The sequence below is a fragment of the Corvus hawaiiensis genome, chromosome 16 (genome assembly GCF_020740725.1).
Source record: "Corvus hawaiiensis isolate bCorHaw1 chromosome 16, bCorHaw1.pri.cur, whole genome shotgun sequence".
Lineage (NCBI taxonomy): Eukaryota > Metazoa > Chordata > Aves > Passeriformes > Corvidae > Corvus > Corvus hawaiiensis.
The window spans coordinates 3,566,596-3,594,353 of NC_063228.1; the positions used below are offsets into that span (position 1 = coordinate 3,566,596).

At 39.7% G+C, this 27,758-nt stretch overlaps 1 protein-coding gene across 1 annotated transcript; it reads left to right on the forward strand.

The window, feature by feature from the left end:
* The first annotated feature begins 184 nt into the window (after positions 1-184).
* On the forward strand, positions 185-27,746 carry DNAAF5 (dynein axonemal assembly factor 5). The gene is made up of 13 exons (XM_048320414.1): positions 185-734; positions 1,320-1,504; positions 2,543-2,667; positions 3,114-3,229; positions 7,256-7,488; positions 9,891-10,103; positions 12,220-12,363; positions 16,243-16,411; positions 19,121-19,268; positions 23,340-23,490; positions 24,807-24,963; positions 26,144-26,335; positions 26,838-27,746. The coding sequence occupies exons 1-13, from the start codon at positions 200-202 to the stop codon at positions 26,975-26,977; spliced, it is 2,508 nt and encodes an 835-aa protein (XP_048176371.1). The 5' UTR covers positions 185-199; the 3' UTR covers positions 26,978-27,746.
* Positions 27,747-27,758: the final 12 nt, after the last annotated feature.

Sequence of the window (27,758 nt, forward strand, 5' to 3'; positions counted from 1 at the left end):
GTCCGTGTCCCGCTGTCTGTCCGTGTCCCGCTGTCTGTCCCTGTCCCGGTGTCTGTCCGTGTCCCTGGGTCTGTCCGTGTCCCGCTGTCTGTCCCTGTTCCCCTCTCTGTCCCCGGTATGGCCGTAAAGCGCGCGCTCTCCGTCGCAAACGCCCCGCGCGTCCCTGGCGACGCTGCCGCGGCTCCGCGGTGCCGGGAACATGGCGGGGGCCGAAGCGGCGGCCGCGGTGTCGCAGGCGCTGGCGCGGCCCCTGAGCCTCCTCCAGCAGCCCGACTGCGGCCGGGCGGCGCGGCTGCGGGCGCTGGAGGACATCCGCGCCGAGCTGCAGGGCCGGCCGCTGCCGGGCGCGGTGCTGCAGGAGGTGTTCGCGGCGCGGCTGCTGCGGCCGCTGTCGCGCTGCCTGGCGGGGGACGCGGCGGAGCGGTGCCGGGAGCTCGCCCTGGAGCTGCTCCGCCACGGGCTCAGCCACGGCGAGCGGCCCTGCGAGGCGCTGCCCGTGCTGCTGCCGGCCCTGGCCCAGCGGCTCTGCTCGCCGCAGGGCGCGGAGCCCAGCGAGGAGCTGCGGCTCGGCCTCGTGCAGCTGCTGAGCCTCCTGCTGCAGCGCTGCGGCGCCTCCGTGGCCCCCTACCTCGGCGACATCGCCCGCATCCTCCAGGCCACCCTCCTCGACCACTATGCCGAGGTCCGGCGGGAAAGTTGCGGGTGTGCCGTGGCCTGCGCCCGGGCCGTGCCAGGTGGGGCTGAGGGTTGGGCAGCGGGGGGATGATGTGATGGGGGCTGAGGAGCGGACGCAAGGAGGGAACAGGGATGCAGGCAGGAGAGAGATGAGAGGTCGCGCACACCGTCACAGGTGTGCTTTACAGGGTTTGGAGGATCTCTTGGAGAGGATCCATGCCAGGAGTGTAGGCTGAGCTCTTACGTGTGGGTAGTAGCAGGAGGAGGGGCTAGGGGAGGGTATGTGGGCCGTGTTCAGCTCTGATACTGGATAAAGTTAAAGCTGCCTGCTACATAAACACAGCAACATTAGTCAGGCTGCTGTTCATAGTGTTACAGAAATCATGTTGCTCCAGATCTGTCACTCACATAGAGAAAGAAATAGAATTACAGAACAGCGTTAACCTCCCACCCAAATGCATTAGTCCACCCAAAATCATCTTGTAGTGCCGGCCCCAGCAACTGTTGGGTGTCATGGATCAGAGAGTGGTTTGGGTTTGAAGGGACCTTAAAGATCATCTAGTTCCAACCCCTTACCATGGACAGGGATGCTGCCCACTATGGGAACTCACGTGGTTGATGTTTCTGCCTTTCTGCCCTAACAGAGCACTTCCATATGCAGTCAGAGTCTCTGATAAAACCCTTAATGCAGACAATTTCCCACCAACACTACAGAGTTCGTGTTGATGTGATTCAGGCCACTGGAGCAGTGATACAGTTTGGGAGTGGAAAGTCTGTGGATGATGTCCTGTCTCATCTGGCCCAGAGATTATTTGATGAGATTCCCAAGGTGTGCTTTTCTTCCTTCTTTCCTCAGTATTTATTTTAAATCTGTTTAAAACCCATCCCATGGGTGGCTTTCTTGGTGTTTCTCTCCCTGCTTCCCTAATTTTCAGCTGTCATGCATTCAGCTGAGGTCTGTATATATGTTTGTCATGGTTTAATCCCAGACAGAAATTAAGGACCACACAGCCCCTTGCTCACTCCCAGCTCATGTCACCTGTCCTGGCATTGCTCCCTCAGCTGTTTGTGCAGCTCCTCACTAGCAGAGCTTGAGACACCCAAAAGTCCTTGACTTAGGGTAAATTCTACTTAGCAACAAGTAAACATCAGTGTGTTACCAGCATTGTTCTCGTACTAAATCCAAAAAGTAGCACCATACCAGCTGCTAACATGAGCTCTGTCCCAGCTGAAACCAGGACAATGTCCCACCCAGCCTTTATCAGTTGTAAGCTATCCCAGACCAAGGCTGGTGGCTGCTGTCTAGTTCAGCAGGGTGTTGATTGTAGGTACCTTTTTGTTCTATGGGTGCCTTCAATTCTGTCTTAAATTCTCTGTCACATCTCTCTGGGCCTTAATTCTATGGCCTTTTCAGATCCTTAACAAACATGGTATGGGTCCCTTTATAAGATGCAACTGAAGCAGTAATTTTAAAAGTAAGCATTCCTTTGTAGTAAACAGAGAAAATTTCCTTCCAAAGATGTGCTTGGCTAGATGCAAATTCCAGGGAAATGTACATTTCTTACATTCTCAGGAAGGAATTAAGCACGAGAATTTAGTTTTCTGAGTTAGGTTTGTATCTTGTCTTCCTCTCAGAGCTGTGCTTTTGTGCAGCAGTCTAAGACTGACTAAGCCAGAGTGAAAAATGAGAAAAAAGAAGCATCCTTAAGATGCTTCCTGCAAGTGAGGAAATGCTGAGTTCTTGTAATTTATTCTGAGACTATTGATGTGCTTCTCGTGGTCTTATATACAGAGAGCAAATACTATTTTTAGTATTTTTCTGTTATTTTCCTGACACATTTAAAATAGGTTTTTTGTATCCCTGTAGGTACGGCATGCTGTAACAACTGTCATTGGAGAATGGTTGTTGCACCTACGAGACAGATACTCATATTTTCACAAGCTGATCCCTCTGTTACTTGGCAGCTTTAGTGATGAAATTCCTGAAAATATGTAAGTAGAACATACTTTCTTTTTTTCTTTTTTTTTTTTTTTTCCCCTCAAATAGATGTCAAAGAAGTGTTCCTAAGTTCATAGATGTCTTGCTTGGAGGACAAAACTCCCACTTTTGTTTGTTTGTTTGCTTTTTCTTAGACTGAAAATGTTAGCATTGTCTACAGTAACTTTTGTTATACTGTCCTTTTATGCTACATTCAATTAAGTGTGAGAGAAAAAAAGACAGGGGTGGACAGAGGCAGAATTATGCTTTGGAAGAAGAGGCCTCTGTCCACTGAGTACAAAAGAAGCATAAACTCTCAACTTAATGTGCCTAGGCTGAAGGGCAGGAATGCTTCCCATCCTTCCAGGTGAATTTAAGTAGGCAACTTTTCCGGAAGTCTCATTTTAAACTGCTTTTCTTTTGGGGGCTTGGTGGTATAAAACTCTTATTTTATATCTAGGAAACTGGCTTGGACCTATTGGGAAAAGATAGGCTTGCAGTGGGAGAAAGAGAATGAAGAAGATTTGAAGGATAAGATGGATTTTAGTGTTTCACCATCTCATTATCCCAAAGGAGGTGAGTGTTGTGCTGAAAGTGGGTTTTGCTTGCTGAATAATCTCTAAGAGCTGCAGTGCAGTACTGACAGCAGAGCAGGATGTGTAATATTCATTACAACATGTAATATTAATGTAGAGAGGTACCACATATAAAAAATATAATAGATATAATTTATTTATATAAGATTATTTAAATTATTCCTGTTAAGTTTAAGTTTTAAAAACTGATTGTTCAATAACCTCATTAATTTTTTTCTTTTCATTAACCCAAAAATTCATTTTGGAGAATGTAAATGAGGCTGCCTATGCTGGAAAAAAGGTTAAGCAGTGGTGCAGAAACAGCAGTAAGTTCTACATCAACCAGCAGCCAGGTGCACAGTGGGCACAGAAATGACTGGAAAGGAAGGCAGGAGGAAAGAACCCGTGAGCTGAGTCCTTGAGTAATGAGTGCTGGTCACAGCATTAATGATCCACATAATTGCTGTGGAAGAAAAATTTGCAATGAAATTATTTCAGACTTCTCTGTGAGACACTGGGATGCTACCTAAAATCTGCCAGTGTACATGAAGAATGTGGGAACAGAGTAATTTCCTTTCTTATACACAAAAGCCCCAAGATATGCAGAATGGATAGTTTACTTTTTAGTAGCATATGATTTATAGGTGGCTTTCAAACGTTGTGTTTGCAGTAGCTTGAAGCTTGTTTCCTGTCTTGGGTTCACAAAGTTAATGTTTAAAAATATGCATATGGAAGTTGGGGGGAGAGAGAGTTTAACTGGCTCATTTATTGATTTCTATGCTCATATTTAACTGAACAAAAACTCTTTTGGTGTGAAAGAACAGGTTCATGCTTGACTTGTGCCTACATGACAATCACATCACAGAATACCCAGCAGCAAAACCCTTTCCATGACAGTGGGTTCCGGAGTTCTTTCTTCTTTGAAATTACACTTCTTTTTTTTCTTTAAAGTTGTTTTACTCAGTGATGGTTGAATGAAAGGGGAAGTGCTTCATAATGGTGACTGGTTTGACAGAACTGTTTAGCTTTGAAGGCAGGCAAGTTGATCTGTCATCCTTCCCAATCTTTTTTCTTTCCTCCTTATTTTATACATAAGTTTACCTCGGGGGTTTGGAAATGCTAAAGAACACTTTTACTTCCACTAGTCATGGCAGAAACATATTTCTTCTTCTGGCAGTCAGGGAATCTTTTAACAGACATAAACTGATGAAGTTGAGTGTCTAAGCTCCAGTCACTTATTTTGCAATGGCCATGATATAGTGAAGGCCATAAAAGGTTTGATATCGCTGTCCTTGGAACAGTGATTACCATTTGTACAGCTGATGGGGTTACCTCGGTCAGTTTTCTCTTGATGTGTGTTGGGGTTTGTGTGTGTAAGCTTTTTTGGTGGGGCTTTTTAGAAAGTGACATCTACCAATTACTTCATAATAAATGATGTGTGATCTCCCAGATAATCTTCTTAGCACAATAAATATGCTTCGTGAATTTGGGCAGCATTCCAGCCCTACATTAAACTGAATTTTCATGCATTTTTCTTGGTAGAATGATGCAGTTAAGGCTTGAATGTGACATGTGTGTGTATTTATATATATGCACATGTAACTAAAGAATATTTTAAAGAAATGACCTGATAATTTTGGACTTGACTCCCAATTTAATGGTGACTTTTAGGTATCATTTCTTGCTGCTTGTCTTTACTTCAAAATTGTAAGTCTTATTAATAGTCAGGCTTGATGTGACAAATAGAAGAAAAATCAGGGGAAAGGATGATTGGCTGCTTAATCCTACAGGTACAAAACTTTATCAGAGACACTAATACACCTTAGTTCTGAGTTATAATTTGTGGTGTCCTACCACAGACTGTGTATGGTTGTTACTGTATGTGTCCTTTCTGTTTGCTCTCCATGAACATTTGGTTGGTTTGGTTTTTTTGGGAGGGAGGTTTGTGTTGGGTTTGTTTATTTTTTTAATATGATAATGATGTATTTTAGCAATTTTTTTATTTTTAGCCATTTCTTCTGACTTAGGTGTACTGGAATATTTTTTTCCAACTATGAGTCTGTAGTAGATTTTACTTAAGTGGCTTTGTCCAGCTGTCAGACTAATGGAGCTGCTGTAGGAGCCCCCTGCTTTGATCTCCCAGTGACAGATCCTGCAGGTCAGGGGGGACCAGAGGGAGATTCATACCTGGTGTCATCCAGCCAACTGCACAGCTTGCACTGAGCCCCAGCACTCATTGCCTCAGGATACAGGTGCAGACAGTTTATAGCAGGGAAGTCTTTGACAGGAGTAGCTACAGGGATAAATGCCTGCATTTGAACATCTGAAATGAAGGAATTGCTGATAAAGGATGGTCCAAATTCTTCAAACAAAATTCTGCCTCGGGTCAAATAGGATGCCAGTCTGTATTTGCTGTCTCAAGTTGATTTTTTATTTGACCTTTTGCTACTCATTGTCAGTTTTCATAATCCAAAATGTTTCCTCCATTGACAAAAGAAGCAGCAATTCATGTCCTGATGCTTATTTTTTTCCCCTAGTTAGGTATTTCATAGGTATTTCTAAGCCTTTGGTATCCTCAGACCATTTACTTTAGTCAGTTTTCCTGTTAGCATTTGTAGTTACACAGGCCAGTGCAGGAAAATATCCTGAGACAGCTCAGTCATTTTCTTCCTGAGCCTTAACAGGAGAACTCTGTATCAGAAATAAAAAATGTACTCACACATTCAGTGTATTTTGACACCTCATAATGAATGATGTCTCCTTCTTAAAACAGCATGTGAACATTGTGAGTGGCAATTATGAAATCATGGTTCTCAAAGAACAGCTTCTCAGATTTTGTTTGTATAAGCATATACAGTGTTAAGCAAAGAAAATAGACCGTAGGGAAAAAACAATCACGAAAAAAGTTTATTGCTGTTGTTTGGAAAGGACTGTCACAGCTTTATCTGTAAAGTACAGAGGAGGATGTTTGTTAGATGCTTGTGATATTGGTCAAGTTGCTTTTCTTAATCTCAGTGATTTATAAATTAACTAACACGTAAATTTGATGATTACCAAGACAGTACAGTGGGCATTTGTTGGGAAAGGTAAGTTGATTAGTTCTCCAGAAGTCTGCATCCTTTGTTGAGGCAGGGAATATGTATTTGTAACACTTCAGGGTTCTGTTTAAAATCAAAAGATAACCACAAAAACTCACTTTCCACAAAGTCGTTACAAATTAAATTCAGTCTTAAGAAAAAAAACCATATCCCTCCCAACTCCTGTATCATCTTCCATACCATTTTCAATGTACTAGTGAATTTTGAATTGAGTCATTGAAGAGGCACTTCAGTGAGCTGCTTTTCCTGGAAAAGCCTTAGAAAGGAGATTATATAATAGCTGTGATTTTTAAACCACTATCAGTTTGTTGGCCTGATCTATTGCACAGCATCTGTACAAGCCATAGTTCTGTGCCCTTTCTGCCTTCAATTTGCCAGATACACTTTTAACCTTTTCCTTTAGAGGGCACAATTGACATTGTCTGTTTTACTGCTGCTCATGTCCTCTGGACTATTTGTGACTTCTACCTTTCTTTCCTCCTCCAAATTATATTTAACTCAGCATTTGCATGCAAAAGTCTTTCTTCTGTTTATCTCTGTGTGTTTCAGTTTATTTTTCATGGGATTTGTGTTGCTATCAAAATTAAAAGGAAATTATTGAGCTGTGTTTTCCACAGTGGGTAAACACACATTCAGTTTCAATTCTCTTTCTCTTCTCCTTCTGTAAACATTTTAAAACACGATATCTAAATCACCATCCAGTAATAAATACATAAATATTCAAAGAGCTGTGTGGAGTTTTAATTCTGCAATATATATTAAAGTAATGCAACTTGCACCAGTAAATTCCTCAGCAGCATTTGGAATATTTTTTTCTATGCTGAAGCAGACACCCAGAGCTCTTACCTTGCAGCTTTTAAACTTTTATGAGGATTATTAAAAGGCTTTTCCTTTGATATTTCTTTTTGGGTTGTTTTTGTTTCTTCTAGAGACTCGACCAGGACTGGGTTGTCGGGAACTTGTGTCGAGAAACCTCTCCAAAATTCTCCCAGGTCTCTGTCATGATATAACAGACTGGGTTGAAAGCACAAGAATCAAAGCATCCCAGCTCCTGTACACATTACTGCTGCATGCAGAGGATCACATCACCCAGCACATGGAGCTACTGCTTAGAACTCTGTACCAAGCGTGCTTGGATGAAGAAAGTGAAGTGGTTAAAAATGTAAGTTTGATCTGTTAAAGTAGCTGTTGTACACAGAATAAAGACTTTATAGACTTCAGTCTGTCTTCTGAAGGTTGACTTTTCCTTAGGTCACTGGTAATTGTCCATGACTGAAGGATCAGGCTCAGGTTTTTTATGGATGTTAAAAACATGTGAACAGTATACTTTGCTATTGTGTTAAAATAAACGTATGCTTCTATTATTGGTATGGAGGCCAATAGTAAAGTTATTTAAATACTGTTCAGTTTGTATGCCAGCCCCATGAAGCATCGATAATAATCTCTCTGAAAATTATATGCAGTGGATTAGAGTGTAAAAGCCTTGGGGCAACAAATTCAAGGTAAAAAAATGTGCAGGTCATGCCCTTTCAAGTTAATTTCACTTATCTCCCCCTGCTCCATAATCCAACCATATATTGAGGTATGTTTATTCCATGTGATACCCATATTCAGTGTTTGAATCCTTGACTTACTGCTTGGAAAATGCAGAGGGGTTTTGTAAGGAATAGTTAGTTTCATCTTTTGTAACAGTTGAGTCTTTCAACACTTTGATCAACAACCCAGTAAAACAGATGCAGCTGAAGACATGAGATACATTTAGCAAAAGAAAGACAGGTGGTACAAATGCTTTTACAATTTTAAGATAAAATTTTCTGTTCCTATTTCTACGCAAGGAAGAGGACATATGTATAACAAAAATATATCCATGTAACTTACTTCAAAGTTACAAATTTTATTGCTGTGGGAAATTGGAAGAATGTGTTCTGCTTACTAGATGCAGGCAGTCCATCCAAATGGCGAACCCTAAATTAGGTTTTTCTTTAGGTTCCTGCTCTCAGTTGGGCTATAAGAAAACATAAAAAATTGGGACAGTAAGACCATGTAGCCCTGCTGTCCGTGTCAAATTTCCTATCAAGTGCTTATTGCTATAAATCTAAATTCAAAAGTCTGTGTTCAAGAAGCACATAGCTGTCCCTGCCTTTTTGTCTCTTGGGATTCCACCACTAATATTCTCACAGGTGCTTGCTTCTAAGAGATTTATTCCCTGTTAGGAGATGATTTCAGTATTTAATTTTACTTTTCCTTGTGCCAAACATAAGATTCAGCAACTTTGGTCTTGAATGCCTTTTATCTCTTAAGTGATGCTGCTTCCCAGGGTACTGTGATAACCTCCTGTACGGTTTGTCACTGTAGAAACCCATTTCAGAGCAGCCACCAACCCGGAAAATGTCCATATCTTTCTCCAGCCTAGTAATACCAAATGATATCCTTTCAATTTTTTACCCTGTTAAAATGAGTAAATGGATCCATACAAATGTATCAAATCATATTTTTGAACTCTGTAATTGTATTGTCCAGTTTTCAGAGCACTAAGAGTCTTTTTCTTTCTCTGTGGCAAATATGGAGGAGGATGGTGCTCACATCTACACAGAGTATGTTACAACTCCTTTGAGTCTTATCTTTGTGAAAAGAAACAGCTCTATACAGTGCAGATTTAAACTATAGAACTCATGACTATGTGCTTCCATTGAGACTAAAAAAACTAGCATGATTCAAGTGTTAATTAGGTACCAAAAAAAGTCATAGCTAAATCACTAGACTAAAAATGATAGAGAAAGGGAGATAAGCTTTCGTGTTTGGGGAAATGAGCCAATCATTAAATCCATGGGATAGGAAGAAGTGTTCCTGTTGCAGCAGTAGTTGATTGTTTTTTTATTCATGCACATGATTGTAAGCATTGGGCATCAGTGAGGCAGTAAGCACTGGTGTGGTGGTTTTTTATGTGGAATACAACATCCTGATCCGTCTGCAAGGCAGGGATCAATGGGTGTCACTGTCATGGGGAACACACAGTAATTTAAGCCTTTTCAGTTAAAAGAAGTAAGATGGAAAGCAGTGGGCAGTTCCCCCGTGGCATTGCTTCCACACTTAACTGGATCTGTAATGTCAGCTTCAAGGTATAGTACAATAACAAAAGATTCCTCCCTCAGGTTTTTATAGTTACAGCTTTTAATAAACGGGGGGTGGTGCATTAAGGGCAAGCCTCAGAACAGCATTTGAGGGACAAAATGCTAAACCACTAAATGTGCAACATCTGGTTATTCTAAATTGGAAACTTTATTACAGTGAAGTTGTACACTTTGTTTCCGTGCACTGCTTTCTCATGGAAGTTTGTCTGATGTGGGGAAGGCTGCTTGCATGCCTTATCATGTGCTTACTGAACACGTCAAGAAAATTTCTTCATGCATATAATCATTACTGAGTGAGTGGAAAAGGCCTACAAGGCAACTGCTGAAGCATTTAAAATAACAGCTGGAATCATAAAAAGAAAAAGGCTATGATATGTTGAATGGTCTTTGTGTTTTCAGGAAAATCCTCAAGTTATTCCTGTTCTTTTTTCAGAGTGTGAAAGCAGCAGAATTGATTGGAACGTTTGTCAGCCCTAAGGTGTCTTTGAAATTAATCACCTCAGCCTTTGGGCAGACACCCAAAGCATCCTGTGTAATGGTTCTGGCTGCAGTGATTCGAGGTAGCCCAAAAGAAATCTTACAGCCTCATGTGGCCCAGCTTGGCAACACACTGTCACAGGCTGGAGTCTGTCAGCGCTCTGAAGAGGTAAGGAAAGCTGGAAAACACGCAGCAGGATACAGGCTTTGACCAAACTATTTTTTCGCTTATTCTCCCTAAATGCTCCCATTCCTATCCCTCCCTTGCACACCTATCTCAGGATATAGTTGTGGTTGTGTGTCTGAGACAAAACAGGAGCTTCCCCATTCTTCCTGGCCCATGTTGTGGTCTCCTGGGCAAATCTGGTGCTTCCAAAAACTTACCGACAGTCCACCCTCTCAGCAGATGTAGGTTCAGGTTTGAGAACTGCTGTAAAAAAGACTTCACATAGTGGTAAGACAATGAAGAGGCAAGGCAGGGAGAGAAGCAGATGTACTGTACTAGCAAAGGACTACCTTAGCTGGTCCTGAGGCAGAGTTTAACTCATGTTTTGAAATTCCTTGTGTTCACAATCCAAACAAGATCGTGCATTTCAATGCTCATCAATAAAAATGACTGAAAATTTTTTATAGTCTATTGTAATCGGCATGTCAGGTTTCCTAAGATTCCCTCTTAATGTTACCAGATTTTTGTTTTCTATTCTTATTTTCCATTTTAAAAGGAAGGTACCAGTACTTTATGTGTACATTTAGGAGCATGTTTTGTAAACTTTTGACCTTGGTTGCTGCTCTTGAGTGAAAGACTAGAAGGAAGACCTTTATCAATTAGAAATTCACTTCCAAGTCTATCCTTAGTTAATAGCTGAGCCCGAAGACCATTTTTATTTTACCATTTGAAGAATATTCATCAATTGCTATATAAGGAGATGAGAGATTCTCTTAAACACAGAATGGATATTTTTTAACCTGCAGGATTTTTTTTCCCTTCCTGTGTTCAAATGTAGAAATAGATCTGTTAGATGTGCACAAGAGGAATCCCTGTAATATTCCCCACAAATGAAATCCTGGCTTTCATTCCACCAGAAGTTTGTTAGACCTCTGCTGTTAAGATGACCAAAAAAGGGCCAGTGCTGTGCCTTGAGGAACTCTGACTTCATGTCAGATGTAGGCTTCCCTTAAAACAGTTACTCATGTGTGCAGACTGAATCTGGCCTAATTGTCTTTTTGAGCCAATGTAAGATATATATATCAAGTTCTTCCCTCATTAGGTTTCTTCCCTAATGGAATATGTACCAGTGATGCAGGAATTATCTTAATCTCCATGAAGCCCGTGGTGATTAGGAGCTCATATAAGTGGAAGCACTAAAACCTGATTGTTCAAATAACAATTCCCTGAGGTATATCTGCGAAATTGCTGTGAGGTTTAAGCTTACCACTTCCATTGGCATTAGCTCCAGGAGTCAGATCCATCTGCAGCTGAAGGTTTGGCAGAATTGTTCCAGCCTTTAGTCCTGGAAAACAATCTCTCTCTATTTTAGCCAGCAAATGCTGCAGAGGCACTGTTTAGCTAAGGATTGACCACGTCTGTGAGATTAATAACACTTATGGCTAACCTATTCCTAGACTTGATTTATTTCTTGGGAGTAAATTTGTAACAATGGCTCCTTCTGTTCCCTGACAGTTTCATGAATATCTGATGCACTTTATCATAGAAGTCATGGCAAACTAACTGACAACACTATTGACTTCAACTGGTATCAGCTGGATCAAGATAACATGAATTATACGGTATCAAATGAGATAAATTGGCTGAGATAAAAGCAAACGCTCAGGTTTCCTTGGTTTATGTATTTAGCTGTCATTGTTCATCCAAAACAGCCAAACATGGAATAATATTTCAAAGAGTTGTAACAAATATGTTATTAATTAACAAATTGCACTTTCAGAAAGAGAAAGTACTATCAGCAAACACTCCAAATTGCTTTGATGTTTTTATTCACCATTCACCACTGGAACCATTGTGTCATTAAGAGCAGGATCATTCATTTTGTTAACAGGACAAGGTAAATACAAACAAACAGTGTGGGAGGAAGATTATATAGTATTCTATAAAAAGTAGAATATAGGTAATTAGAAGAACTAACATGAAATTACCAATATGTTACCAATTAAGGGATTATGCAGTACTCAGATTTTATTGCTGTCATTTCCCATATCTCTCCTTTAAAGAGAATGTTACATTTGCTAAGAAAACATAGTAAATATGTGCTTTTGTTAATAAATAGGTCTTTTATATGGAGCAGCTGCTTTATTGTGTACAAGCACTAATTGAGGTGTGCCAGGAAGACTGCAAAGAAATTAGCTTGCAGCTAATGAAAGTTTTGGTGAGCATCATGGCAATACCATCTTCTCAGGACCTTAAAGAAAAGGTAAACCATGAGCTGGCTTAATATTTTGTTCTGGTTTTGTCTTTTCCTATTGATAAGACACTTTATGTAAACAGAGCCATAATTATTTGTGGGGAATATCTGTGGCTAGTCTGAGGTTTTGCATCTCTCGCTGTACAGATTGCACATGATTAATACCAGAATTAAGTCTGGAGTTGGGTTTGCAATTTGGGACAGCAGCACCTGGAGAATTATTTTTCTTCATAACTTTGATTAAAAGCTTATCAAGTTAAAATACATTCTGGTTCCAAGGAAGGCCCTCGAATTCAGTTCTATTTCGTGGTGAAAAGCATCTAGTATGGGTCTGTAGCTACAGTTACAACTAGAATTTTATTTTTCTGTGTTTAGGTTAGTTTTCAGAATAGATGGCTTGAGGTGCATTACTGGAGCATGGGAATCTTGGAGCTAGATGGGGGCAGCCATGGGGCTGGAAGAGCACTTCATTTGGGTGGGTATTAATCACCTGTCCACAGTTTAGGTAAAGTTTTGGAACAAGAAGTGTCCAAGATTTTGTGTTTGTCACTGGATTCTTCAAAGCCTTTGGCATGCTGGTGGTGCTGGTTGAACTGTTGATAATTACTCTTTAGTGGATATAAGTCACTGTGAATGTTTGGTTATATGCAGGAAAAAACTGAAATTTATTTTCTGACTATTAAAGAACCATTCACTTAGAGGTCAAGAGTACTAATAGCCTTAAAAGTGTGATGATTTCATGGTGATTTTTTAATCTTTAGCCAAAGATCAGACTGATTTTACAGTAGTTGACCTTTTTACCTCCCCACAAGAAACAAAATTTAAACGTCACAGGAATGCTTTAAAATCGAGGACAGCTGTACATGCCCTGATAATAGACGAGCTTTTTTGGCTCAGCATTATCTCACCCCCTTATTACCCCCTTATTTTTCTCTTCCTCTTTCTTCCCTGAGCTAAATATCATATAAATCAGCGAGCCATCCTCATGCAGTACAATTATGACCTATCCCAGTTGTCTTTTTTCAAGCACACACCTGAAGTGCAGTGGCTATTCTACTTCCTTTCCTCTTGCTCCCAGGCATGGTATTCCAAAGGCCCGTGTAGGATCAGTATTTATGGCCCCAGAGCTGACAGGCTGCCTCCGAGGAGGCGTTCGCTCAGAAAGCTCTGCGGAAAGAAATAAAGTGGAACAAAGCTTGAAACAAGGATTGAAAAGACTTTGCAGGTCAAAGAGGGGTGGGATGATGATCTGTCTTATGGAGAGTGGGATTTGGGGGGTGTTTGGAGGTTTTTTTGTTTGCTTGGAGGGGTTTTTTAGACAAAAATTCGGTCCGGGTAAGCCTTGGATAGATGGATCTGGAATGTTTTGTGGTATCTTGCCTGTTTGTCCCTGCAGTGGTCTATAAAGTCAGCAGTGTTCATTTAAAACCTTACAACTTCATACTCCTATGAAGAAAGCAGTTTCATGGAGATAAATCCTGATTTTCATAAACAGAAAACTTAATCTCCTGAGATTATTAAAGGTTTAAGATGTTCCTGCCGTTCCAGATGATTTTTTAAGTTGACAGTACTTTGGATGAGAATCCTTTTTCTCATTAGCCTTTCTTTCAGCTAGACACATACAAAATCTAGCAGCGAGATTACATAATTGCAATATTTCAAAATTGTCACAAAGACAAATATGGCTTGAATTTTATTTTTTTTCCAGTTATTGATTATTCTGAGACTTCAAAGTGAGCTGTACAGCTTGGAGAAGGCAAGAAGTCCCTGTTAAAATAGCTTAAGAACATGTAGAACAAAAGTATCACAGCTGCTGCACAAGTATGAATGTTTTGTTCAGAAAAGAAATCTGTATTCAGACTCAAAAGATTTGGAGTATAAACACAAATTATTCGAAATTTTGCATTATAGAACTTCAGGCTTTATTGTAAGGACACAGAAGACCACTGAGATAGTGGAGGCTGTGACCTGATGGTGAACACTCAGGCCTGGCCTGATTTTTGGCGTTGTGTCCATCGTGTTTGAGGTTGCCTGGGGCTGAGGAATGGCCCAAGACCACCAGCTGAGCACAAGGAGGAGGGTGGCTCACAGCCCCAAAGACACAGAAGCTGTATCAGTTGTTGGAGTCTGTTAGGCATGAGTCGAGCTTGTCAGGGATTTAACTGGTGACCTAAGGATAAGGTTTTATTTCATTACCACTGCCCTGTGCTATCTTGGCTCTTCTTTCAGCACACTGATTATTAGCAGGAAAATATTGTGTCGTTAAAGTTGTTAGCTTTCAAACAGAGGAAAGAAAATCACCTTTGCTATTTATTTGTATTGAAGTGTGAGACGCTGCTTAATGAGAAAATATGCATCAGTCTGCAGGCATGTTTAATTTATTCTCTATTTTTTTTGGTTTTAATTGCACTCTTGAAACCATGGAATTTACTTTAAATCATATGTGATCAATGTATTATTTTGTATCTCTTGTTCAATGGGAAAAAAATCTTGTGTGTTATGGCGGGATTATTAATGAGGAACAGTTTCTGTCCTGACACATTCTGTAAAATGCCCCAATTAATTTACAAGTAACTTATATGTAAAATATTCATTTGTCTGAGTTGTTTTGGCTGTCTGGCAGAATGCTTCCAGAAAGGAGAAATCTATTGTGCTTGAGGCAGGCAAACCTGCTTTAAGAGTAACCTTTGTCCTTAGCAAATCCTGATTTATTTTTTTTTCTTAGAATTCTCATTTATTTTCTCCACATCTGGTACTTTCATAAAAACATCTTTGTCTGGCAAGTGATTAGTCTGGAAGAGTCTAAAGGTCCTAGACATGTTTGAGCTAACTTGTGTGGTTGAGTTCAGCTTAAAAATATTAAAAATATGAGTACAATTTGTAGTTCTACTGAAGCACTTGGAATCAAATGATGTCACTCCCAGCACTGCTCTCCCTCTTTCCCTGCTGGAACTGGCCGTGCTGGCAGGCCATGTTATTCCTTTGTGAGGTTCCTAATGGTGCCTTGCTCCCCATTCTTGATTCACAGTCTACTGAAATCACCAAGACTACAGATCCTGCTTCCAGCATGCTTTTAATCTCTTCCTTGGAGAAGTTTTTTACTTCTGGTAGGAGCCTTCAGGAATTGTAAAAGCAAATTTTCTTTTGCTTTGAAATACATCTGCTGCAAATGATTAGGAAAATCTATAGGCATCCTTGCCAAGCATGCTCATGTCTGGAATTCATTTAGTAGTTCCTTTTACATGTTTCATTTGTACATGTTTTATTTGCATGTCTCATGGAGTAGTCTTAACTCTAAATATGAAGAAGATATTTCTGATGTAACAGTGAATTTTGGTACTTCAAAGCAACAGAAGTTGAGAGTTTCGAAATGAACTTGCCCAGCCACTGTAAAGAGAGAGCATCTCTCATAATTAAAACTGGGGGGAGAAAGGGGAGAGGAGAAATGCCATGTGTTCTCTTACCTGCAAAAGCAATAGTTTTTGGAAGCTGCCATAGCCTGGGATTGTGAGAAATTCCCCCTATGTTAATGTATTAAAGCGTTCTTAAATTAAGGAGAAAAATCACTACATCTTTAAAACCACTAAGAACCTTTATTGTGATGTGGTCAGTTTTTGGATAGGTCTGCATATGAATTAGAGACTCTCTCATTTTGCTGTTAGGTTGCTGTGTTCGTCATGATTTCATTTTGAAATCAGGACAAATGTTTCACTTCAAATAAAGCTTAATGAATGTAGTATAGACAGACATTAAGTATCAGTCTTGATTGTTTAATAGAAACTGAAAATCTTCCCATGTCCCTTCTGTTCTTACAGAATGAGTTTTAAAGGTTTTGGTTTGGTTTTTTTTTAATGGTTTCAGTTAAGTATCCTGTCTCCGTTTTAACAGGTGGAGAAAACAATGTCTTCATTAGCTGAAGTGCAGCAATTAGAAAGTTTTCATTGTCTCTACAAGCAGCACATAATTCAGCTGATGGAGTGGGTTTCAGTGTCATGTGAAGGGTGGACCTGCTATTCCCCAGAAGTGTTGCAGTTCGAGGTCATCACAACCCATTCAGGTACGACTTACTTAGTTCCAGAAAATATCCACTCAGAATCTCCACAGCCTGCAGCCAGCTTGTGTTTAGTAATGAACAGTGTAACATTCAGAACCTTCACAAGAACACAATGGAAAGCAAAAGAAATCTTGAAGCAGCTCATATTCCCGAAGATTCCATGGCTGCAGGGAGAATTCTAAAAGCACTTAAGGAAAAGTGCACTTTCAGGTGAATGATATAGGTGAAGATTAAGAGGAGACAAACTGTTGTACCTTGTGTCCAAAAATCCATCTCTTTTTTTTCCATCTATTCACTAGTCTTTCAGAGGACACCACCTGTCTCTAACAAACACTTCCTCACTGTTGCTCTCCGGCACGTGGCTGTGCAGAGGTTAGGGACACACTCTGGTGTACATCTCACGTAGCTTCAGTGCTGCACACTGAGCACTCCTCTGCCACAGCTCCCCACGTGGCATCTCCAGCAAGGGACATGGTGACAGGCAGTGCTTTTCACCTACACACCCATTTTAAGGTTATTAAAATGGCAAGTCCTGTTTATTTGTTTTTTCTTTTCTGTTGGTTGAAAGGGGGATGGAGACAGCCACTTCAGTGAAGTATCACTGTGGCTGCTGCACATAGATGTGGACAGGTATGTTTTAAAGGAACGTATCTTCTATGTTTAACCCTTGAATCTCAAAAAAACTCACATCAAACCTATGTGAAGCACCCACTTGCTGGTTTGTGCAGCAACCAGCATAAGTACTTTTTTGGTTTTCAACTGTGGAAAGAACAAGAAGTTACTTCAGCACAAGATTTGAGAGGCCAACTTTTCTGTATATTTGTGCTCCCATGTCCATGACTGAGGGACTGCTAGACAGTTGTCTCTGTTTTCCTTAATGCTAAATAAATCATCAAATGTCTGGGCAAACATTTTGGCTTGCACCCAACACTGGTAATATGCTATTGTCTGTGTTTTCTGTCTGACACGGCAGCTCCTGGAGCTATTTTTTTTTCTTTCTTTTCATTCCCACACATAATGTTGTTTTTAATCAATTTAATCAGCTTTACTCAATTCATATTTCTCAGTTTTTGCTGTTTTCCAGGAGCGTATGCTTAAGTTGAAATTAGCAATGTCGTTTATTTTGTTTATTTTCCATCTGTTGAATTTGCTGTTATCAGTTTGATGTAGTAGTAGTATCTTGTGAATGTCTCAGAACTCCCATGAAGCAATGTATCTTGAGTAAATGCTGTGAAAATAAAGACCTATTTGTTGGCAGAGACATTTAGCAAACTGCAGTTCAACACCCTGTATTGCTTCAGTCTAGACAGTGAAGATTTGGGGTTTTTTCATTATTATTTTAAACATTAAATTTTCAGATATTATTAAATGCTGTTGAACTTGTTTTGGAATCTTGAATACTTCAATCTGTCCATCCCACGTGTGAGGAATATTCTTGTCATCATAAATACCAGTGCTGTGTCTCCTCTGAAAGATTTTCTGATTTTTTCTCCTCTGGAAGGATTTTGCTGGAGTTGAATGGAATGTGCATCTTAAGGATGCAACGCTGAAGAAGTTCCTGAAGGAAAGTAGTTTATTGCAAAAATAGAGCAGAAAGAGCATTCTACAGCAAGAAGCTTGCAGCATAAAGCATGTGTACAGGCTTTATGTACTCTTCCTCTTTAGATGCAGGCAGATGTTAGTCATTATCAAGGAGAAAGGCACAAATTTCCTTCAGTTGTGGGAAAATAACTTCTTAAAGTGTAGGGATAACAGCTTAGAGTTTTGTTTGACTGTTTATTGTTTAAATTTATCATAGGATGTGAAAATATTAACAAAATTAATTAATTTAGAAGATCTTTTTATTTCAAATAGCTTCTAAAATTCATCATATTTTAGATGGTCTTATAGGATGAAAATAAGCATTATTGAAACATGGAGAAGGAATGCTGCTGCAGTAATTGTATTATCCAAGTTTTGAAGCTGATCCTTTCAAACAGGCCCTTTCCTGTGCCTCTGGGAGTCATGAACATCTCAAATGCTGCATGTGGAAAAACTTGAAAGAAGAAAAAAGAGTAGTTAATGCTGCTGTGTGGAGAGGTGTCAGAGTCAGGCCAGATTCAGTGTAGTTTTTCATTAAGTTTAATAAAACCAAAGCTTTGTGCACAGCCTCAGACTTTCAGAGTTACATGGGAACAGCATTAATCCTGCAGCCAAGATGCCCTCTTGTACTGATGGTCCCAGCAACTTGGGGTGTCATGGAGAGATCCATTCCAGAGTCATGAAATGATAGAGTGGTTTGGGTTGGAAGGAACCTTAAAGCTCATCCACTTCCAGCCCCCTGTCGTGGGCAGGGACACCTTCCACTGTCCCAGGTTGTTCCAAGCCCCGTCCAACCTGGCCTTGGACACTTCCAGGGATGGGGCAGCCACAGCTGCTCTGGGCCAGTGTGGTACAGCAATACCAGACTGACTAAATGAGATGTGGGGAACTGATCTTCAGGCTGCCCTGGCCAAAACTGGGGGTACCTGAGCCCGTGGGGAGTCAGCCTGGGAATTTGTGCTCCACCTAATACGGTGCCATGTGGATACTTCAACAGCTGCTGTGCAAAAGTGGGAAGATAAGAACTAATTTAACACCACTTATGTTACAAATTTTAATGCACCTACATATGAAACATCTAAATAGAGCTTACTAGTATTCTGAAATAAGCCTTATGTGTTTGTTTTCTAGGTCCTGTCATAGGGGAAGCTCTGGATGACTTTATTCTCGTTCTGAAGACGTGTCTTCAGCCAAACAAAGATCCCCAGATGAGGTTAAAACTTTTTACTGTTTTATCCCAGTTGTTGCAGAAACCAAGTGAAACCATCAATTCTCAAGGGTAAGTGGAGGTCTGATTTCACACAGCTATTTGAAAACTATGGTGGCATTAAGAAGTAATGACCATGGGAGTTATTTAACCCCTGTAACGGTGTCCATGTGAGTGTGGCCAGAAGAAGAAAGATTTTCCAACCATCTTCTACGCCTATTGCTCTTGCTGTAATTTTTACCAATGATTAGAAGGGTGGAGTGCAATAATTTTAAAAAGATGTATATAAATAGATGGAAGTCTGGACTTCCTCCACCGTAGTCTTCCTACCTGTGCTATTATAGGAATTAAAATTAATGTCGTGCAGATCTGGGTAGTTTTCAAAACAAAAATAAAGAGCTCTGGTTGAAAAGAATACTTCTTTGAAAGCTAAAATGGAGTTTCTTAGGAAAATAATTGGGAGGGCGGAGTTGTTTGGGTTTTTTTTCATTTTCTCCCAGCCAGCTCCTAAATCCTTAAACTTTTCCTGTAGTCATTGTAAGGAAATAGTTAAACACCCCAGTAAATGAGCATTTAAAAATGCCCAAGATGTTTCATGATGTTTGAAAAGCATTAAACTAAATGTTTGATAAGGCATTATTATTACTCTCAGGGACTGAAGATGTAAGTCTCCTGTTGCTTGGCAATATTTATGCATTGCAAGTACAATCTAAGTATAACTGAGGTGCTTATAAAACTCCTCATCTATAAAAATGCCAAAGTGGGCCTCTTTTACCATTATCAGTTTAGCCTGGCTAATAGTGCAAACACTTCTGCGAAGTTGTCCTGAATACATAAACCACATCTGCTCTGCTTTTTACCTGCTGCATTTAGGATGTAAATATATTCTGATGCTTTTCTTTTTCATTTTTAACTCTTAAAAAACCCCAAACCAACCAACCAACCAACCAAAGAAAAAAAAATCACAGGAAACATTCTTCCTAAAAGTACTTAGATAGCAATGGTCATTTATTTGTAGGTGAAAGTGTTTTCACAATTCCAATGGGCAAATTGGCAATTGCTGGGCATTTGATATGTTGAACATTTATTGTGGCTCCATGAGGCCAGGTTAGTATGAATGTAGATGTATTTTTACCGTTTTTAGATATATTTTATAAATTTATGGCCTGCATCCTGTAATGAGGGGAGGAGGAGGAACTCTGGTGCTCCCAGTCAGTGGGGGATTCCAGGTAAGCTGAAGAACCTCTGCTTGTGCTACCCCTAATGGATTTTGAGCTAATGAGCTTAAGACTGAATATAATGAAACTCTTCTTTTCCAACTGAAGCTTTGGTGCAAGGTGTGCTGTTACCTCTTTCCATATTTTCAGGATCCAGTGTTAAATTCCTGATGCATGTAAGAAATGTCATTGTAGTCAGTGCATTACTTGTTTAAATAATCATGTAACTGAGTGATAGTTACAAGATTAATCTAGATAGTCAACAATCTAGAAAAAAAGAAAAGCACCTTGAAAACTGTTTTAAGTGTTCCAGGATCTGACTATTTGTTTTAAACTAATTTGTCTCATCTGACTGGGGATGCAAAGCCCTTGGAGCCAAGAAACCCAACCCAGTGAGCTGCCAGCTTCATTAATATTCTCCGGAAAGGGAAATTATCAGTGTGGAAAAAACAGAAGAATGTTTTGAAGTAATTCTCTCAGTGAGTATGGCCACACACCACCCCAGCTCTGCACACAGCAGTGATGGAAGTTGTTTTGCTCAGGGCAGTGGGAGTGAATGGCCTTTGTCAGGATGAGATACATCCAGGGAGGGTCACAGACCTGTTTGTGTGAAGGATGGTTCAGTCCAGCTCATAATGAGGCTCTGTCCTCTGACAACAAAAGCAAAGCCATGAATTTTACCAGTAGGTTTATCTTCAAGACCTAAAAGCAGTGGAAGCAGCTAAATGCCTCTTTGAAGTCTTGATCCTGCTTACCATGGACACAGCAAATGTTTTCATGTAGGAGGTAACGTGTAGAGTTTTTGTGTTTGAAGCATTGCTCGCAAAACATTTTTTGAGGTTTTGATCTGTAAAAGCCAATCCAATTTGGGTTAAAATTACCTGGGTTTGGGATGTTAAATTTAAAAAAAAAGAAACAACACAAACATACTCATAAAACACCAAAACACAACAGTCCATGAACATCAAAAGCAAAGTGCAGCTGTGTCATAAAAGCAGAAAAGGAACCAATGCAGAACAAAAATGTATAAAAAATAATTAACATGGAATGAAAGTTTAAGTATACAAGTTCATAAACCAATTTGAATGCAAACCCAAGCTCTGCTTTGTACATCTGCATAAGAGCAGGGTATTAATGTCTCTGCAGATCACATTTTAGTTCTCTCATATCCAGTTGAGAATAAAGTATCAACTCTGTAAATACAAACAGCAGAGACAGAGTATGTTCTTTCATGGAGATGACTCCCTTTTAGAATTAAGTTACACAGATTTACAACAATAAAATCTGAAAATGGGAAGAGGGAGAATTTAATTGCATCAGCAACAGCAAAAATAAAATCTTAATGATAATGAGAGATAGTGTTGGGAAGTAGTAGTAAGTTCAGTTGCACTCTCACATGCACTGCTGGCAGTAATTTGTTTAGCTCCTTAAAATGGTTCTCAGAGTTTAGATAGGAAGGTTCTTGTTATTATGCTGAACACAGTTGTGTGGTCACCTAATTGTGTTTGAGTCTGACATGACTGAGTCAGATAATTGCCAGATATTGCTTTACTGATTCTGTTTCAAGGCACTAGAACAAACATTCTCACAAATAGCACAGCACCATGGTTAACATAATGCTGATGGAATTTACCTTTGTGTTTTGACAGATCATTTTCTCACTGCAGTTTAACAGAGGGTTCTATTAAAAACAGAAGCAGCTACTGATCAGATAGCACAGACAGCACAAAGCTGCTTTTAGCTTTGGATCTGAAAGGAGATTTGGAATGCTGGTGATCATTAGTTATATTTTTTTCCAACCACTTTTTTAATGGAAAATTATTAATGCTCAAAAATATGTTTAAAATACCACATCTAAAGGATTTTACAGATTTAGACGCATCTAATGGGATGTCAGATTTCTTGTTATTACTTAAGTGCCATCTGCTGACAAGAAGCAGCAGTGGATGGATCTCTGACTTCTTCAGAGTGCAAGAGCTCCCTTACCAAGGGGAAGCAGCAGCCAGGTTTATCTATTTCCATCGTGTTGCAGGTGTGTGTCAGCACATAACTGAGGCCTGGCAGTGCAGCTGGTTGTGCTTTAGTCAGGTAATACCTGGATAACAGGAACACCTGCAGTGTGCATTCTTTTTTAAGTACTCACTGGTAACTGTTAGTTGTTAACATAGACCTGTTACATTCCTCCTGTGCCTTGGCACATCACTAAAGGGGCCACTCATTCACCCTGGCAATGTAGGGCTCTTACAAAAGTCACAGCAACTTTTAACATTATAACAACCCATTCAATGAAGGAGGAGGAAAAAGCATCAGCAAAAACATCACAGATTTATGTGTTTGTAGTAAAAAACCCTAGTATTGGGACTGGCACCATCAGGAAATCCTACAGACCTCTCATCTTTGGGGGAGACAAGTTCCTGAGCCAAGAGAGAGCTGAAATATTCTGTGCAGGCTCCCTGCAGTGTCAGGGGTTCAGGTGTCATCAGCAGCATTCAGATATTTCACATTATAAATACTTTTCACTGGACGGTCTCAAAGGGCCTCACAGATATGAATGAATCCTCTCAGCATTGCACGGGGTGTTACCTCCACTGCACAGACAGAGAGGGTGAGACACAGAGAAGGTAAGTAATTTACCAAGGTAGCACTGAGTCATGGTCATTGTCTGAAGTGGGACAAAGTCCAGCCTCTCCTTTCCATGAATGTTAGGTATTTGTTTAAATATTATCTAGAAAAATTAAGTTGTGAAAAGCTTATCATATACATTAAAATCACACTGGCTTGTAAGATGTTATTTATTTTTTTACTGAGTCTTTTTTTCTCCCCTTTTCTGCCTGTTTCTATGATAGAAAATTCTCTTTTACATCCTGTCAGTCTCTTTATCACTTTCTCATGAACCTTTATTTTGCTTTCTTATTTTTGGCTTCAGGCTGTTCCCTAGCTACCTTGAGACTGTGATAAAAGACATCCTGGCTCCTAATCTGCAGTGGCATGCTGGAAGAACAGCAGCTGCCATCCGTGCTACAGCTGTATTGTGCCTTTGGGCTCTCATCCACTGTGAAATGCTTTCACCAAAAGAGGTAAATTCTCTCTTTCTCATCCTTTGAAATCTTAGGCAGGAAAACAAAATAAATGCAAGGGGGAAAAAAAAGAATAAATCCTTAGGGTAAGTAATATTTTCAGAAGGACATCCAGTTTTCATAATAAAATTTATTAATTGTAATTGAATGTTAACAGCTGAAGCAATCAGTAGTGGAGGGATGATGACGTCCTGATAAGAGACCTGAGGCCAGCAAAATGCTGAGCTGTAAAACTGACGAGCATCAAATTTTGTGGGTATTTTTTTTTCTAACAGAACATCAGTTCTGTAGCACAAGATTCTGACCCCTGTGAACACAACAATTTGGGTACTTGACATGGTTGGACCTGCAGGCAGAGCCTGTGCAGCAGCACTGGAGCCAGCCAGGACGTGCTGTGGTGTCACGTGGCAAAGACAAGTTGTCTGGTTGCCTTGGAGCCCACAGGTCCATTTAGGGAAAAAAAATAACATCTAAAGATTCCAAGAAACGGCAGGAGGACTGGAGAGGGAACATGAAGAATACCTGTAGAAACTGGAGAGCTAACAAGGAGTACACTTAGGGAAGTCACTCTCTCACCAGTGATTAAGGATTAATTGAGTCTGAGGGGGGGTTTGAAGCTTCTTTGCTAAAAAAAGTAAATTATTCACTGAAAATATGTTAATATAAGGGCATTTTTAGAAAATAAATTTAATTAAAATGTTATTAAATGTTCACAGTGTTAATTGTCTTATGACAGACCTTAATTGAACAAAGTGCTTAAACACACAAAACTGGTTGAGTTCACACATACAAAAGCGTTGATATCAGAGACTATTGTGCTAGCTGAACTTTTTTTTCTGAATCGGTGCCTTAGTGCCCGTTTCGCATTAATGGACGATGTGAAATGCACGGAATTAAGGCAAATTCCGAACCTCCCAGCGCATCCCAGCCCGGCGCTTCCTGTTGGAGTCAGAGCGCCATCTGCTGCTACCTGTGCGGGGCCCTGGGCTCTGCCTTGCTTCGAGGCTGGACAATTTTGGGGTTTTTTTTTAAAGGTGAGTAAGTTTTAAAGCTTTTACAAGCTTGAACATACATAGAGTTACATCAAACTCATCTGCTTGTATACTGAGTGTTCCTGAGCTGGGTGATCGACTGGTGGATTTTCATTTTTCCAAGCTAACGTAGAGGCAAAATTAAGAGCTCCGGAACTTCTCAGATTTTCAGGGTAACATTTATAGTTAATTTTTTTAACTAAGCAAACCACTATCTGGCAAAGCTCATGGTAAGTTCTGTAAGACTAAGCATATCTTTTTCTATTCTTTTCCTATTAACTATAGATCTTAAAAGTAAAAGATGAGCTGATGCCCCAAATTATTGCTTCCATGGACGAAGACTCTAAAATTACTCGACTGATGGCTTGTCGTATTGTTGATGTTTTTCTAAAAGTCTGTGGGAGGCAGTTTGATGCAGATGAATTTAAGAACACTTACACAGGTATGTGCAAAGGTTTAGTAGACTTGGGGTGAGGGCATTGTTGGGTTTGTTTATTTGTTTGTTTTAATAAAGATCTCAGTGTTGAAGAATTACATTTTGCTTTTTTTACCTGAAGTACCACGGTTTGCTCAACTTTTGAGGGTTTGGCAGAACCGAGCAGTATTCCCAACGTCATTATCCCTCGGACCACTAGGTGGAACTTCACTCAATACTTTGGTTTGTGCAGAGCTTGCCAGTAGCTCATCTGCATTGCTTCGGAGTTTGGACTATGTGAAATAATGTGCTAAGTATAGTGAGAGCAGAACAGTACTGCAGTGTATAAATGGAAGTCACATTGTTCTCCGTGCTGTGTTTGAGAGCCAAGAGCAAACCATTTCAGTGTACCATAAATAGACCTGAATAGGTAGTGGGTTGGGGTTTTATCTAAAAAAAAGGCCAAAGAAGAAAACCATAATCTAGAGTGCTGTATTGTCAATTAGAGCTAGAAGCTGTAATGCTTCCTAGGATGAAGTTTTAAGTACTAAACCATGAATCAGGAGAAGTACAGACTATTCTTTGTACCAGGATTTTTGTTCTTACATATACAAATAAATTGGGCTTTCCCTAACTCAGCATCTTAACAAGTGATGCTTTTTCTTACATGGCACACTGGAAATCTAACAACTAACGTTTTTATTTTGGAGAAATACATGTTCAGATAACTGTCAAAGTGTATATATCTTTGCATCTTGCATATTCAGGTAGTCTGCAGTGCAGTCATTCACTGAAACAGTAATATTTAATTAATTTAATCATTTAAATCATTCAAATTATTTTATATTTTAAGTAATATCTAATTAATAGAAATGCTGTGCTTTGTAAAGCATAGAAATACTTAAACTCTGTAGTTCTGTAAAGCATGAATAGACATCCAAATAGACTTTGTTAGAAGGAGTGCTAGATAATGTTCAATTAATCTAAATACTTCTGTATATGTCTTTTATTAAAAACGTAATCCAATAATAATAAATGAAGAGCTTTTAGGAACAGTGCTACATGTATTTGTTATGTTCAAAAGACAGAAATACATCATAAATGCAACAATAATTTGAATGTTGACAGAATACATTTGTTTTTCCAAATGCAAAAGCCAGCTCCTCTGTTCACAGAGCTTTTTGGTTATTTATATGCTCCTTTTCAGAGGTTCTGAAGCGTCTGGGTGATGCCTCGTGTGATGTCCGACTGGCAGCTGCTCACACCTTGGCTAATTGGTTTAAGTGCTTAAAGGACAGTGATGTGAAATCCTCAATGGAAGGTCATGTTGAGTTTCTGTACCAAGAACTCTTGATACATCTCGATGACCCAGATGAAAATCTCCAAAAAGCAGTCCTAGGTAAGAATTTCAGTCGTGTATTTTTAACAATGTTCTTTAAATCATCATTTTGAGTGTTCATGAAGCAGCACATACAGGGAGAGGATAATCCTGCCAGGCTGGAGGTTTCCTTTGGGTTTCAGTGGACATGAGCTCTTTTACCTGTGTGCAGAATGGAATGCTTTGCCCAGTGTTCCCCAGGGGAAGTAGCAGGGCAGCTGGACTACCAGAGACTTTACAGATGGTAAACAGGATATGGAGCACAGAGCCCAACCACTGCAGGGTGTGACCATATCCCAGCCTGCTGGAGGGGCTCTCTAGAATTTATTAGTGTATCAGCCTGTGTTCAAGAACATAAATGTCAAAATACAGACCTCAGCAAATGAGGGAGGGAGGAATTGTGTTGTCATCACTGCATCACTTGTAGAACAATTTCCAGGTTTGCTTTCAGCTACCTTGAGGGAACTTGGGTAGAAAAACACAGAGCAGCTACTGATTTATCAAACATATTTTTGTCTTACAGAAGTTTTAAAGGAAGGAAGCGTTTTATATCCAGATCTGCTGGTGAGAGAAATTGAAGGGGTTGTACATAAGCATCAAACACCGATCTATTGCAATCAGCTGCTTCATCACATTCAGTCAGCCAAGGAGTCAGCTTTATGAATCACTGCTGAGACTTTGTTTAGGAAACTGATGTGAAATCTGTATGACCTGGTTTGTTTTTGTATTTTCATTTGCTTAAGAAAGGCTGAGCTGAAAATAGATTCTTTTTTCTTTGTTTCTTTCACCGTTGGCTCATTTAAAAGTGAAATTGGCTCAATCTTGTGTTCTTTGCAGTTTGAACAGTTCTTTGTATTTCCTAGCAATAAAACAATGTTTTAATTCACTTTGCATTGGTTTGTCAGATACAAGGTTTAAAGGAGGAATGCTTTTTCAGGAATTTAATTTTTAGATTATTGAACAATGTAATAATTTAGTGTCAGAGTTACTAGTGTAATACAGCAAGGATCCAGTCTTTCAAAAAGCACTTCAAACTGGATAAAAGCAGACTTCACAGAGTCAAGTCTGTGATGATCGGTTTTATTAGGAGGGAAAAAAAGCAGCCAAACTTCTCTTGCATAATGCAGCTAAGTGTATAATGTTCTGAATATTCATATTTATGCTGGTATAATAGGGACATAGTAGGTGGCACTAAAAGAATAGTTTTTACTGTTACTGTATTACATTTCATGACTGAGAGTAAAGCTGAATGTTTTTAATTAAGGTTTATACATGGGAAGAAATGTGCTGTTTTGTCATTTAGATTAACAGTATTTATATTTTTGTACTAAATTATCACATTTGCAGTTTTTATGTTTATACCGTTGTGCCTTGGAAAGCAAGCAATGTTTGCATATTACTCTGAAATTAAATTCTGTGACTTTAGGTTACAGCCTGATTTGTT